At 52.1% G+C, this 15,385-nt stretch overlaps 2 protein-coding genes across 5 annotated transcripts in view; both read right to left on the bottom strand.

Annotated features, from left to right (window-relative positions):
• Nucleotides 1-3,091: 3,091 nt before the first annotated feature.
• On the bottom strand, nt 3,092-6,653 carry LOC112612138. The gene has a single exon (XM_025366275.1). It carries the CDS (start codon nt 6,329-6,331, stop codon nt 5,765-5,767), a length of 567 nt encoding a protein of 188 aa, XP_025222060.1. The 5' UTR covers nt 6,332-6,653; the 3' UTR covers nt 3,092-5,764.
• Nucleotides 3,092-15,385, bottom strand: part of POU2F2 (POU class 2 homeobox 2) — a 46,761-nt gene continuing 34,467 nt past the window's right edge. The window contains exons 8-15 of one of the 4 annotated variants that reach the window (XM_025366218.1): nt 13,070-13,183; nt 12,776-12,917; nt 12,533-12,681; nt 12,278-12,454; nt 10,815-10,881; nt 9,025-9,226; nt 8,823-8,896; nt 3,092-8,547 (exon numbers count right to left, since the gene is read on the bottom strand). In XM_025366218.1, the coding sequence (XP_025222003.1) occupies nt 8,216-8,547; nt 8,823-8,896; nt 9,025-9,226; nt 10,815-10,881; nt 12,278-12,454; nt 12,533-12,681; nt 12,776-12,917; nt 13,070-13,183 (1,257 nt within the window). In that variant the 3' untranslated portion in view covers nt 3,092-8,215. Of the gene's footprint in view, nt 8,548-8,822; nt 8,897-9,024; nt 9,227-10,814; nt 10,882-12,277; nt 12,455-12,532; nt 12,682-12,775; nt 12,918-13,069; nt 13,232-15,385 lie in introns of all 4 variants that reach the window. The other 3 variants (XM_025366219.1, XM_025366220.1, XM_025366221.1) reach the window with 3 other exon arrangements.

Here is a 15,385-nt window from a genome sequence, read left to right as displayed (position 1 = left end):
ACATAGGTATACACATGCCATGGTAGTTTGCTGCACCCATCAGCCCGTCATCTACATTAGGTATTTCTCCTAATGTTATCCCTCCCTAGCCCCCTGCCCTCTGACAGGCCCTAGTGTGTGATGCTCACCTCCCTGTGTCCATGTGTTCTCATTGTTCAACCCACTTATGAGTGAGAACATGTGGTGTTTGGTTTTCTGTTCCTGTGTTAGGTTTTATTTTTATCTTTTTATTAGAAATGGGGTCTTGCTATGTTGGCCAGGCTGGTCTCAAACTCCTGGCCTCAAGGGATCATCCCATTTTGGCCTCCAAAAGTGCTGGGATTAGAGGCATGAGGCACAACACCTGGCCTGTTGTTTGTTTGTTTTTTCTATTTTTCAGAGTCTTGCTTTGTCACCCAGGCTGGAATGCAGTTGCACGATCACGGCTCACTGCAGCCTCAACCTCCTGGGCTCAAGTGATCCTTCTGCCTCAGCCTCCCAAGTTGCTGGAACTACAGGCGAGCACCACCACCTCTGCCTAATTTATTTTGTAGAGATGGGGTCTTGGGTTCTGTGTGGTTCTGACTGTGCCACCTTGAAGATGGGCCTGAAGCCAATGATCTTCCTTCATGTACTATTCTTATGCCTCATCCCTGCTGACTTGTTTGGAGAGTTGAGGAGCTTTGCGTTTTTTCAGTCTTGCCAAAACACTGCAATGCTAACACTTCTTGTCTTACTACATATGAAACCTATCTTTCACTCATACTTTTCCTGTGCCTCGATTCCCACAGCCCTCACTATCGAATTTGCAGGATCCCAGCACCTGTGTGCCAAGCATACATTAGAGGATGGAACAGTGTTGAGGAAACCCAACAGCTCTTCCTCCCCCCCCCCCCCGCCCCCGAGATAGAGTCTCACTCTGTCACCCAGGCTAGAGTGTTGTGGCATGATCTCGGCTCACTGCAACCTCTACCTCCCAACTTCAAGTGATTCTTGTGCCTCAGCTGCCCGAGTAGCTGGGATTACAGGCGTGCACCACCACGCCCGGCTAATTTTTGTATTTTTAGCAGAATGGGGCTTCACCACGTTGGGCAGGCTAGTCTTGAACTCCTGGCCTCAAGTGATTCGCCAGCCTGGTCCTCCCAAAATGCTGGGAGTATAGGCGTGAGCCACCGCGCCCAGTCTTAACAGTGCATTTTCATTAATACTACTTCTACCTTTCAGTGGTGAGGTCTTAGGGATCAGTCCATGGCCTGATGGCCTGCAGAAGCTGTTGCTACTGCCGAATGACAGATGGGCACAATAATTTGAGTAAGAGTTAATGTTGCTCTAAAAAGGAAGGGGGTTGGTGTGTACATTGTACCACCAGAAAACTTCAAAATCAACTCTGGTTGGTTGGTTTGAGACAGGGTCTCGCTCTGTCACCACCCAGGCTGGAGTGCAGTGGTACTATCATAGCTCACTGCAGCCTTGGCCTCCCGGGCTCAAGAGCTCCACCTCAGCCTCCCAAGTAGCTGGGACCACAGATGTACACCATTATGCCCAGTTAATTTTGTTCAATTTTTTTTTTTTTTGAAATGGAGTCTCACTCTGTCATCCAGGCTGGAGTGCAGTGGCACAATCTCTGCTCACTGCAACCTCCACCTCCTAGGTTCAAGCGATTCTTCTGCCTCAGCCTCCCAAGTAGCTGGGACTACAGGCACGCACCACCACGCCCGGCTAATTTTTGTATTTTTAGTACAGACGCGGTTTTACCATATTGGCTAGGCTGGTCTCGAACTCCTGACCTAATGATCCACCCACCTCAGCCTCCCAAAGTGCTGGGATTGCAGGCATGAGCCACCACACCTGGCCCAATTTTGTTCAATTTTTGTAGAGATGGGGTCTCACCGTGTTGCCCAGGCTGGTGTTGAACTCCTGGGCTCAAGGGTTCTTCTTGCCTTGGCCTCCTCAATTCTAGGGTTACAGGCAGGAGCCACCGCACATGGCCTGGTTTTTTTGTTTTTTGTTTGTTTTTTTGAGATGGAATCTCGCTCTGTCGCCTGATCTGGAGTGCAATGACGCAATCTCGGCTCACGGCAACTTCCACCTCCCGGATTCAAGCTATTCTCTAGCCTCAGCCTCCTGAGTAGCTAGGATTACAAGCATGCACCACCACGTCTGGCTAATTTTTGTATTTTTAGTAGAGATGGGGTTTCACCGTGTTAGCCAGGCTGATCTCGAATTCCTGACCTCAGGTGATCCGCCTGCCTCAGCCTCCCAAAGTGTTGGGATTACAGGCGTGAGCTACCGCGCCTGGCGTTTTGTTTTGTTTTTTGCATTTTTTTGGTGATGTGAAAAAATGACGTATAACTCTTCTGTTAATTTATTTGACAATTTGTGAGGCTGAAACTTTTTAATGTGTTAATTGAAACTCTGGTTTTGAAGAGTCTCTTTAGTCCTCTAGGGAAGCACCCAGGGATGGAAATGGGGAGGTACTTGCTGGTTTCCTGGCTTTCTCATAGCTCTCATTTATTGAAGACAGTGTGCTGGAGCCCAGTCCTAAGCACTTTACTTAGACCATCATCCTACAACCTTGTGAGGTAGGTATTGTCCCTAATTTACAGTGAGGACACAGAAACTCACATATTGAAGGTCATAGAACGGCAGAATTGAGATTTGAATTAGGAAATGTGAATTCATCCTGAATTCAAAGACGGTTCTTTGGCAAGAACATTTGTGCAGGTTTTACTTCCAAACAAACATTCACTATTTTTAAACATTTATTTTATTTATTACTATTTTTTAAACACGGTCTCTCTCTGTTACTCAGACTGGAGTGCAGTGGCATGATCACGGTTCATTGCGGCCTCGACATCCTGGGCTCAAGCGATCCTCCCACCTCAGTCTCCCAAGTAGCTAGGACTAGACAACAGGCACACGCCATGATGCCTAGTTGAGTTTTTGGGGCTTTTGTAGAGAAGAGTTCTCACTCTGTTGCCCAGACTGTGAACATTCACTATTGGAACAGAAGTAAAGCCCTCCCCTCCCCAGCATACAGATCTCCAACCCCACACCCTGATGTCTTCACCACTCTTCCCAGGACAGAGAGGAGACCAAGGGAGAGCAGGCATCATTTCTCTCTGTACAGTTTTTAATTTTTTATTTTTTGATGTTTGTTGTTCAGATGAATGACACACTCAAGTTACAAAAATGGGGCCTTAAAAGAAGCACATTGTACAATGAACAAGCAGATTGGAGTTAAGAACACTGAAACGCTAACCCGCTACCACGAGAAGAGACAGGGAGGGGGTACAGGAAGGGAAGGAAGGGGCTACCAACACAGGGGTCAGACGGAACTGAAAGGGAGGCTAACTTGGTGAGGATGGAGGAAAGACAGGTCTACTCTGGGGCTGATTTCTGGATGCCAGTTCTTGGTCACCCTTGCCTTGTACTTGCCACCCCCTCCAACTTCACCCACCTCCATTCCAACCTGGTCATTCTGGGCGGTGAGAGACACCCACACCAGAACGGGCTGCGCCAATCAGGTCTTTACGAGGTAGGGTGGTCACCTTGCCCTAGTGCAGCCCTGGATTTGGAAGGTGATGGTGGCAGCAGTGGGACAAGAGGCCAGAAAGGAGTTGATCAAAGTTCAGGCCCCTGCTCTTCCCAAAGACTCCTCACTCTTTCCCCACCCCACCATGATCCAAAGGCCCTCTATGAGTTGCCGAGAGAGGCCCCCAGTCACCCTGCAATTATATAAATAAATAAATACTGAGCCCCTGGGTTTGGGGGACAGGTTGGGGGAGGGGCAGCAAGGATAGAGGACAGGAAAGAGAGGAAGGGGAGGGAGGCAAAAGGGAGGGGTCACAGACATAGTAAATAGTCGTCTCCATCCCAGCAACACTTCTCTCTGGATTTTTCTCTCCTTTTCTTGTTTGTTTAACAAGGAGCTAACAATTCAAGGACAAATACTTAAAAATATACATTATTTTTTCTTTGTTTCCGCCTTTGTCATCGTCGTCTTGCTTTGGAGACTGCTGAGGTCAAAGTTTAAACCGCACGAAGGACCTGCGGCTTGGAGTTTTTGTGTATTTTTTTTTATTTTTATTTTTAAATTTTTTTCACTTTTTTTTCCAACGTATAAAAAGGTAGCGGAGTTGTCTGTGGGTTTTTTTTTTTTTTTTTTAAATGGTTAAATCTTTGGTTTGTTTCTTTTTTCTCTTGGAGGCCTTTATCTCTCGCACTTGCCTTTCCCACTCAGAGACCAGTGGGGGCCCGCGTGTCTCAATCTTGCTGTCTGTCTCACTCTCTCACTCAGGTCCCCCTACCCTGGGCTAGAGGAAGAGAGAGGCACCCTGGTATTCGGGTGGGTTAGAAAAACTAGTCAGGTCAAGAGGTCACCCTGACTTGGCTAGTCCCTCGCCAAATCTCCCCAGGGCTTGGAGAGCCCATCATGGCCTTCTCCGGGGAGATGGGTAGAAAACTCATATCCTTCCCCTCCTCCTGATCTCAGCCCCAACTCCTACTGGGGCTTGGGTTCCCCATCCCTACCCACCCCAACACACACACACCCACCCCACCCCCCAGAAGAGAACAGAGAGAGGTGGTTTAGTTACTGGCATCAGTTTTTTTTTTTTTTTTTTTGGCACAATGAAAAGGCCCACCATTAGGGTAGACCCAGTCTCTGTCCCTCCCTTAAGTAGGAGGTCAAGGTTGGGGAGAAGAGAAATTCAGAGGGCTCCCCACTGCTCCAATCCACTCATCTCTCCTCTCTTTCTAGCCCAGGCCCTCAGCTCCCAACCTCGGACACCTAACCTAGCCCATAGCCTAGCCTGGGGTTTCCCTCCCCATCCCCCACATAAAGCTCCCCAGCCCTCCAACTCTCTCGCTCACACACAGACACACGGACACAGGCTCTGTACAGACCACAAAATAAAAACGATGAGATAGTTTTGTTTCCCGGAGTCGAGACGGGGGACCAGAGTGGAAGGGGCAGATGGGGGTGGGGGGCATGAATTCCCCCATCACCTTCCCAACCCTGGCTCCCTCCAGCCCCCCAGCCCCTTGCCCTGGCTGGCCCCCAGCCAACGATATTTGGTTTCCTTTTTTTAACATTAAAGTTCTATGAGGTATTTGGTGCCTTATCTCGAGTCCTCGGGGGAGGGGGGCCCAGGGGGGAGACCTGGGGCTCACCTGCCCCTCCTTCCCTCCTACCCCCTTCCCAATATTTGGTTTCACAGCTGTAGTTAAAGCTTGGGATTTGGTTATTTTTCCCCCTCCCAGGAATTTTCTTTTTTCTTGTTTTTCTTTTCCTAGGTGTGAGGGTTGGATGGGGAGGGTCCCCAGCACCCCTGGCTGCACAGGGTTCCCTCCACCAACATCAGGGCATCTGCCCCATTCCTGCCCCCTGCTCCTCCTTGTCTGTTTGCCCCACTACCCCATACTGGGGTGGGGAGAGGTCCCAGGTGGTGGGACTTGATGGGGAGGAAGCAGGATGAAGTGGGTGGTGGTGAGTCCTGGATTTTCTTTCCTTTTTTTTTTTTTTTTTTCCTTTTTGGTCTAGAATCATAGTTTTTGTTTGAGTCATCTCCACCATGCCTTCCATGCTGCCTGTCTTCTCGGAGGGGGTTTTTGGTTGTAATTCCTTTCATTTTGCTCTGCTCAAATGTCCTTCCTATTTGGTCAGGAGCCCTTGGCCCCCTCTCCACCCTTGGGCTGGGGCCCAGGCCCTCTTGCCAGTCCCTTCTCTCTTCAGGAAATAAACATGGACAAACTCAGAGGTAGGGTAAGGGCAGGGAGTCATTCAGCGGAGATGCGAGGATGGGTCAACAAGGTGCCAGGCCCCATCGTGCCAGGGGTGGGAGGGGCAGCTACTCCACCACTGCCCGGACAAGGCACCCGGAGGCCCCTGCAATGGCCGAGTCTCTGCTGCCTCCGTGGCCCAGCCCAACAGTTTCATTTCCCGGGTGGGAGAAGGGAGACAAGAAAAAAGAGAACGCTGAGGCCTGGGGCTCCATCTGCCTCTCCTCAAAGTGTCCGGCAGAAAGTGGAAGCTGCCCAGGCCAAAGCCCTGTGGTCTCAGGGCTCTCCCCTCTCTCTGCTCCTGCCCAGCGAGGGGCGGGGGCCACACTGTGGCTGTCAGGCCCCACCCTGATTTCAATGGCTCGTGTCCTTCACTGCAACACTTTGGTTTGAGGAGAGACACAGAAAGAACAAGATTGAGAGAGGAGAGAGGAGAGCAAAGGGAGACGGAGGAGAGAGGAAGGAGGGAGAAGAGAGGAAGGAGAGGAGGAGAGAGGACAGACAAAAGAGAACCGAAAAAGAAATCAAAGGAGGAATCAAACCACCGGAGGGTTAAGTTTTCCTTCATCTGTTCTTTTTGCTTTCTTACTCCCTTTTTTCCTGTCTTTCTTTTTTTAAAGCTTTTTCAGTTGATTTGGGGGGGGAGTTTGGGGTTCTTCACCCCTGTCCCTGACACCCTCTCTCAGCCCCACCCACCTGCTTCTATCTGCCCTGGCCGAGGGACAGGCCCTGCCCCAGCCGCCCCCTCCGGCTTTCCCAAAGACGACGTCCATGAGGTATTTGTGAAGAGAAAGAAGCATCCGTCCTTCTGTCCGCCTCGGGGAACAAGGGCCACTGGTGCAGGGGCTTGGCTCCGCCTCGCGGTTCCGTCTTATTCTTGAAGAGTCCTCATCTTCTTTCCCTTTTATATATATATATACGTATATATATATATAAATTCTTTTTTTCTAGTTTAAATTTATTGTTTGTTTCTGTTTTTTTGGTTTTTGGTTCAAAACTTTGTTGGCCTCCACAATAGCAGGAGGGCAGGGTGGCTCCCAGTGGCGTCTCTCCTCTGTCTGTTGTCATTGGAGATGTGTCCAGGGCTGGTCAAACACAGGGTCCAGCCAAGACTTGTGGAGGTCTTGTGGGATTGGTGGCCACCACCGCACCCTCTCAGATGGGGACCACAGGCTGTGGCACTGTCCCACCACATGGACCCTGATGGGGATGCCATCTTGAGGAACCCCACCACTGGGGTGTGTGCGTGTGTGCATGTGCGGGGGAGGGAGAGGCATTCGCCAGTACCAGAGGGGCACGGGGTGGGAAAAGCAAGGTGAGTTCTCTTTTTGGTTTCTGGTTAATGTCAAAGAACGTGAAGGATCCCACGGATAGGCACTGGAATATGAATTTTTTTTTTTTCAGGGAAACAGACAGGATGGAAAAAGACAACTGAATGCCCTCAACTGAATGCCTTCATCCCCTCTAGCCTGAAACTTCCACCTTCCCATAAGATGGGGAGGGGGTCGCTTCCAGAGCAGAGGAGCGTGACAGGGTTGAGGAGGGACTTGTGAGAGCTAGAACTTGGCAAAATGGCCTAGCCCACCTTTCAAAGGGGAAAAGAGGGAGGAACAGGGGATGAAAAGTTGTCCCCAGGCCTTCTCTTGAACTCTCCCCTGGCTGGGGGGAGGCAGGAGGTTAAAGCGAGCCCCCCTGCCCAGGTGGGGAGAGCTGGGGGCCAGGGGAGAGGGGGACACATGGTAGGGACACATTCTGTTGAGCACAATGCTAAAAATTCTGTACATCCTTTGGATGAAGCTACTGAATATTTGGTGTAAGGTTGTTCAGGCCCTTTCTCTTTCACCTTCTGGAAAAGAACATTTGGTGGGTGGTGCTGAGCCCCAGCCCATCAGCCCATCTGCCCAGGCTGTGCCCTGTCTTCGCTGGTCCAGGGCTGGGGGCTGGGACTAGGAAGCTGGCATCTTCTTTTTCCATCTGTAGCCCCCATGCAGGGAGGCAGGGTTGGGGGTTGGTCCCACAGCCAGGGCTCGGTGGCATGAGGTCTGACCTGCTGGAGGCTTCTCCGCCCCTGGCTGGGGTTCTTATTTGGCGTTGTAGCAGTGAGGGTGAGCACGCTGAGGTCTGGCTCGCGACTGGTTTTTTGGTTTGTTTGATTTTGTGGGGTTTTTTTTTTTTTGGTTAGTTTTTGGTTTTTTTTTGTTTGTTTTTCACCTCTGGTTCCTTTGGGGCAGCTGGTTTCTGTTGTGATTATTTTTGGTTTTCTCTTTTGTTGGTTAGTTTATTTCCTTTTTTTTTTTTTTTTTTTTTGGTTGGTTGGTTTTTTTGGTCTTTCCTCCCTTGTCACTCTGCTCTGAGGACCCTCTGTGTCCCCACCACTGGTCTCCTCGCCCTCTTCCCAGGTGAGGGACCAAGGCAGGGATCAGAGGAATGGGAGGGGAGGCATGGCTGGCCCTCACTCAGGTTTGGACCCTGCCTCGGGCCCCCCTGGGCCTCCAGGGGTCTGTGCGGCCACCTCGCTGCAAGTGGAGGAGGAGGAGGAGGAGGATGAAGAGGATGAGGAGAGGCCAGGAGACTTGCTGGAGATGGAGGCTGCCACGGCCGCAGCTGCTGCTGAGACCAGGCCCACACCAGGCGGGGTGCTGAGCAGGGGCAGCCCAGCATGGTTCAAGAAGAGCGGCGAGGTCACCAGGCCAGGGCTCCCCGGGGTTGCGCCAGCTGCCCCCAGCACCAGGTTCCCGCTGCCATCAAGGCTGGTAAGGGGTAGGGTTCCACCAGAGGCCAGGGCTGGCGGGGAGAGAGAGAGGCTGGGCTGGGGGCACGCCGGGCCAGGGGAGACCTTTGCCTTCCAGCGTCCTGCCCAGAGTGCCCCCCATCTCCCCATCGGTCCCACTGACCCCCATCAGCACCCCTCACATCTTCCCCAAAGGTGAGATGGGTATGAAGAGGCGAGCGATGCAGTGAGCAGGGGCAGGATGGCATGGCTGGAGCAACAATGGCAGGGCTCGAGGCCCCAGAGGATAGGGCTGGTGACGATGGGTGTGACATGAGGCAGCACGCACCTTGGATAGTGGCCAAAGGGTTGTTGCTCATGAGGGCTGGACTCAGCCCGGAGCTCAACCCCACCATTGTGCTTCTGCAAGAGGCAAAGCAGAGGCATTAGCAGGGGCAGGGACCTGCCAACATAACTGGGGTGCAGCTCCCCACCCTAGAAGCAGCAGCGACCCTGCTTCTCCCCACAGCCTCCCACCTGCACCCACTTACCCCGTGCTGGGGTTCAGGCCCGACAAGCCGATAGCCGAGTGGCTGCCTTGAGGGCTGGGGTTTGTGCTGTTGGTGGTGGCCGGGGGTGGGGGAGTGACAGAGGGGATGGAATTGAGGGGGGGCACAGCCCCGCCCCCGCCCCCACCCCCTCCAGCTGTCCGGCTGGGGTGGAGCGTCCCCACAGCTGAGGATAAGGTAGTAACTGCCAGAGAGAGACAGAGAGATGGGGGCTTCAGCTTCCACTCATCCCCCACTGAGGAACCTGGGGTCAACTCCTACTTGTCCTCCCACCCAGCTCATGAAGCATCTCCTCAGTCAGAACAGCCTTAGACCTCCCTGCCCTCTCTTCCCAGAGTGATTTCCCTGTGCCTCTGCCATAGTGACCCCTATCATAACAATGGAAGTCAGAGCAGCTGCTTCCTGCTGAGCCCTGGCACTCTGCACTCCCCGCCCTGAACCACTTTTTTACTGACTAGAAACGGGGGCCCCCAGGAGTCAGAACCCTATGGCTCCCTCTAGGGGAGGGGCGAGGGATGCCAGGCACATTGCCACAGCTGAGGGATGGGCAACCTGGCAGGGACTGAGGGCCCAGACTCAGCCAGACTGCTGGGGTAGAAACTCCTGGCTCTGTCTCATCCCAGGGGTGCCCTGGGGCGAGTGCCTTAACCTCTGACCTTCAGATCCCTTGTCTGGAAAATGGGGATAATAATAGAACCTATCTCATAAAATGAGTTTGAGAATTAAGTCAGTCAATGCAGTTTACAAAGAGCTTAGTACAGTGCCAGGCAAGCACTACTTTATAAATCTCCACTTACTATTTTCTAGCCTGGGGACGGGCAATATGTTGTTCTATGTGTGTATGTGTGTGTATATATATCTATGTGTATATATATCTATTACGTATATATTATGTGCATATATATTATGTGTATATATATTGTGTGTACATATGTGTGTGTGTGTGTGTGTGTGTATGTATATATATATATATTTTTTTAGATGGAATCTAACTCTGTTGCCCAAGCTCGAGTGCAGTGGTGTGATCTCAGTTCACTGCAAACTCCTCCTCCCGGGTTCAAGCGATTCTCCTGCCTCAGCCTCCCGAGCAGCTGGGATTACAGACACACGCCACCACACCCAGCTAATTTTTGTATTTTAGTAGAGACAGGGTTTCCCATGTTGGCCAGGCTAGTCTTGAACTCCTGACCTCAGGTGATCTGCCTGCCTTGGCCTCCCAAAGAGCTGGGATTATAGGCATGAACCACCACACCAGGCCAATTTTATATTATTCTTATATATATGGTATATAACCATACATCTAAACCTGCCGTGTCCCAGGAATAGGGAGGGGAACTCTGGGTACAAGAGTATGTATGTATGCATGTATGTGTGTATACATACATACACTCTTACATACATGTATTTATATCTTTTGTATGTATTACAGATTTATAATAATTTTATAAAAACTGAGGCTTAGAAGGATAAAATAAGCACTTGAATTCACACAGCCTAAAAATGACAGAGGCCAGGCACAAAACCCAAGTGCGTCACCTTTTACCAGGCCCATGCTTTTCTCATATGAAATCGTGAAGCAGATTAAAGCTGAGTTGCTCCTGTAGAGGAGGGGTGAGTCCTGCCCTCTTCCCACTGTCTCTCCCATTCCCCCACCCACACTCCCCGGGCTCAGTCTTGAGGCCCATGGACACCCAGAGCCACTTGGGAACCTCAGGCTCCAGCCTGTGCCACATCCTCCCAGGCCCCCCTCATCATCTTCTGCCCTCCCTGACCTGTTGTGCTCAGACTGCTGGAAGCTTGGGACAATGGTAAGGTTCCCGCGCCCCCTTGGGGTGTGACCTGAGGAGAGAAGAAAGGAGGTATGGTTAGCCACTGTCTGCCAGCAGCCCCCGTGATGCTCCCTGCAGGACCCCCCTCCTCTGTCCCAGGATGGGGGCAGGGGGCTTTGGCACAATGCTGCATTTGTATTATTCCACATGCTTTCTTCACACTTGCCCTAGCTGATCCTGAGCCACAAGCATGAAGGGCTAATTCTCCATTAAGAGCACCCCGAACCTCTCTTCTGACACCGCCCTGTCTGGCTAGTCTCTGCAGGGTTGCGTCCTGTCTGAAGTGACTACACCGGAAGAGTGGCTGCTCTACATGCTCCTACTATTGTTGGTTCTACAAAACTAAAATTCTTTTCCCTGGACAAGCAAACACCACCCTTTTACCAGTGGGGTTGGCAAGCAATGCAGCAGAGACTGATCAAAGTGACCCAGGCAGGGAAAGAGCAGATCTGAAGTGTGAGGCTAAATGGATGCATATCTTTGCATCAGGGTGTTGAGATGTCATATTACTTGATTTTCTGGGACCATCCACCAGCTTCCTTCTTGGCCACCCCACCTCCAGTCTCACCTTTGCATCAGCCCCAGAAAAACCTCACTAAGTGTGGTTTCTCTCCTTCCCCAGCTTAAAACCCCTCCTTACCTCCTCATTGCCCATGGTTCAAGTTCCAGCTCTTCACTGTAAAACTTAGGGTACATGCCCCCACCCCTTCCCCAACCTCATTCATATAAACTGCAGCGCCAACCACACTAAATTGCACTGGAGTTTCTCAAATTGGGCTGGGCACACCCTGGTTTCTAGGCCTTAGTGCACACTGGTCCAGGAAGGCCCTTTGCCTTCTCGTGGCTGGCTAACTCTCCCTTGTCCTTTAGAACTCAGTTCAGACAGTGCCTCCTTCACCCCACTGGGGGTGGGGGCTCCTCTCTGGAACATCACAGCTCTTTCCAGGAATGGAAATAAAGGGATGGGATAAAGGATGTCCCAGCTGTGTCTGAGATCAAGTGGGCCTGTGTGTAGCTATGGACCTGAGAGTACACCCATGGGTGTGACAATGTCCCTGAATGGCCAATAAATGCCTCTCCCTGCCTCCCTGTGGCTGTGAGCCTGTGTGTGCTAACCTGGACCACGTCCTTGGACATATATCCCTCCCTGTGTGGCTATGCCACTGTAATAACTCTGTGTCTGGCTATGTCGGTGTGTATCTAGGGGTGCTTGTATCCCCCAGGTAAGACCACAGTTCCCTGGAAACTGCCCCTGTGTGACTGTGCCCATCTACGTGATGGCCTGTCCCCAAGAGTGACTCTCCTTGCCTCTGTTCTAGGCTCTGTGGACAACCAGGTAGGGTGGGTTTCACACAGGTGCCTGCGGAGTTCTGTGGTCTCCCACCCCCCAGGCGGGCTCTTGGTACCATATGGGGGCTGTAGCTGGCCGGCTTCCCCGGGCTGGGCAGCATGGGGGCCGCACTGCAGGGGTTGATGCGTTTCTCCTTCTGGCGCCGGTTGCAGAACCAGACGCGGATCACTTCTTTCTCCATGTGCAGCTGCTCGGCGATCAGCAGGATCTCCTCTGAGGTAGGCTTCTGGTTCTGCAGGCAGAGGGTTTGTTAGCCCGGGGCCCACTGCCGCCACCCCTCAGGTGAGGGCCACCCAGGAGAGGGTCTCACCGCTAGAAAACTCTTCTCTAAGGCGAAGCGGACGTTTGTCTCGATGCTGGTCCTCTTCTTGCGTCTCCGGCCGGGCAGCCCGTCGAAACCCAGGCTGGGGCTGCTCAGCTGGTTGGGGCTGGGCAGGCTTGAGTCCACAGACATAGTCTCTGTGCCCCGGGGGAGACGTGAGCATTAGAAGGCGCCTCCCGCGGCCACCGGCCACCGCCCGCCCCCTACGCGGGAGCCCCAGCCTAGTCCCACCTGCGTCGTTGAGCCACTTCTCCAGGAGGGGCTTGAGTTTGCACATGTTCTTGAAGCTCAAGTTGAGGGCCTCGAAGCGGGAAATGGTCGTCTGGCTGAAGTCGTTGCCGTAGAGCTTGCCCATGGCCAGGCCCACATCACCCTGGGCCAGTGCGGCGGGGAAGGGGCGGAGGTCAGGGCCGGGCCTTCCGGCACTGGGCCCGCTCCACCCACCGGCTGGCCACGCCCCTCGCGGCATTCATCAACTGACCACGCCCCCACGCCCACTGCCCAGCCTGCAAGGTGGCTCCAGACCTGCGTGAAGCCCAGCTTGATGCGGCGTTGCTTGAAGGTACGGGCGAACTGCTCCAGCTCCTCCAGATCACTGGGCTCCTCGGGGTGGGATGGTGGCTCCAAGCATTTGGGGGGCTGCGGGTGCGAGAGGTGCGGGTCGGGCAGCGTAGGGCGGGTCACGGCCTGGTGGGGTGTGCAGGTGGGTGGGATGTAGGGCGGAGGACCAGGAGTGGGCTCAGCGATGGATGCACAGTCTCCCTCCCGCCCTCTTCGCCCCTGCGTTCCATCCGCCGCTTGCAGACTCCCCCCGCCTTCCTCCACACGTACTGTCAATCCCTTTAAAGCTTGGACTCTGCTGCCCTACATGGGTTTCCTCATTGCCTGGGACTCTCTGCACTGTCCCTTCACGCCTGCGAACTCCCAGTAGGAGCAGCCAGGGCTCTTTCCCTGGAGCTGGAGGCAGTGGTTCATCCTCATCTCAACCGGGGAATCAAGGACTGGCCCTGCCACCAAGTCACTGCTTAGCCCAGGCCTCACTTTCCCCCTCTGCGGGATGGGAACAATCACTGCTGTTCTGTCTACCCAACGGGGCTGTTGAGAGAACCCGGTTAAAGATGAGTAGGTCGTGCAGGCCCATGGACTGTACAACGCCAAGAGTGAACCCTAATGTCAACTATGAACTTTGGGTAATAGTGATGTGTCAATGTAGGTTCATCAGCTGTTACACTTGTACCACTCTGGTTGGGGATATAGATATGTGGGAAGCTGTGCATGTGCAAGGGCAGAGATAGATGGGATATCTCTATATCTTCCACTCAGTTTTGCTGTGAATCTAAAACAGCTTTTTTTTTTTTTTTTTTTTGAGACGGAGTCTCGCTGTGTCGCCCAGGCTGGAGTGCAGTGGCCGGAACTCAGCTCACTGCAAGCTCCGCCTCCCGGGTTTACGCTATTCTCCTGCCTCAGCCTCCCGAGTAGCTGGGACTACAGGCGCCAGCCACCTCGCCCGGCTAGTTTTTTGTATTTTTTAGTAGAGACGGGGTTTCACCGTGTTAGCCAGGATGGTCTCGATCTCCTGACCTCATGATCCGCCCGTCTCGGCCTCCCAAAGTGCTGGGATTACAGGCTTGAGCCACCGCACCCGGCTAAAACAGCTCTTAAGAAATTAAGTCCTAAGCAATGAGTAGATTGAAAATAAAATAAAATAAAATAAAATAAAATAAAATAAAATAAAATAAAATAAATAAAATAAAATAAAATAAAATAAAAGGACTGGGAGGCAATTAGGGAGATTTACAAAAAAGCAACAGCTCTATCTGGGATGATTCATTGCCCTAAAAATAAAGGATCTGAAGCAAGTGGTGGGTGCAGGGATGTCTGTCACTCAGGTCCTTGATCCATTATTCTCCAAAATGCTGGGGCCAGATGTTTAGGAATTTTTCAGATTTTTGTTGTTGTTGTTGTTTTAATTTTATTTTTATTTTTATTTTTTTTCTGAGACGGAGTTTCACCCTTGTTGCCTAGGCTGGAGTGCAATGGTGCAATCTTGGCTCACTACAACCTCTGCCTCCCGGGTTCAAGTGATTCTCCTGCCTCAGCCTCCTGAGTAGCTGGGATTATAGGCATACGCCACCACACCCGGCTAATTTTGTATTTTTAGTAGAGATGGGGTTTTTTCATGTTGGTCAGGCTGGTCTTGAACTCCCGACCTCAGGTGATCCACCCACCTTGGCCTCCCGAAGTGCTGAGATTACAGGGGTGACCACCGTGCCCAGTCTTTTTTTTTTTCTTTTTCTTTTTCTTTTTTTTTTCTTTTTGTATAAATTTAAGGACAACAGGTGCAATGGCTCACACCTGTAATCCCAATACTTTAGGAAGCCAAAGTGGGAGGATCGCTTGGGCACAGGAATTTGAGACCAGCCTGGGAAACATGGTGAAACCCTGTCTCTACAAATTTTTTTTTTTTTTTTTTTTTAGACAAAGTCTCACTCTGTCGCCCAGGCTGGAGTGCAGTCGCGTGATCTCGGCTCACTGCAACCTCCGCCTCTGGGGTTGACGCCATTCTCCTGCCTCAGCTTCCCGAGTAGCTAGGACTACAGGCGCCTGCCACCATGCCCGGCCAATTTTTTGTATTTTTAGTAGAGACAGGGTTTCACTGTGTTAGCCAGGATGGTCTCGATCTCCTGACCTTGTGATCTGCCCGCCTCAGCCTCCCAAAGTGCTGGGATTACAGGCATGAGCCAAAGCATCCAGCCATATCTCTACAAAACTTTAAAAAATTAATCGAGCATGTGGGGCGTGACTGTAGTACCAGCTACTCAGGAGGGCTGGGGACTGCTT

This window comes from Theropithecus gelada, chromosome 19 (genome assembly GCF_003255815.1).
Source record: "Theropithecus gelada isolate Dixy chromosome 19, Tgel_1.0, whole genome shotgun sequence".
Taxonomy (NCBI): Eukaryota; Metazoa; Chordata; class Mammalia; order Primates; family Cercopithecidae; genus Theropithecus; species Theropithecus gelada.
This window is presented reverse-complemented; position numbering and strand designations above follow the sequence as displayed.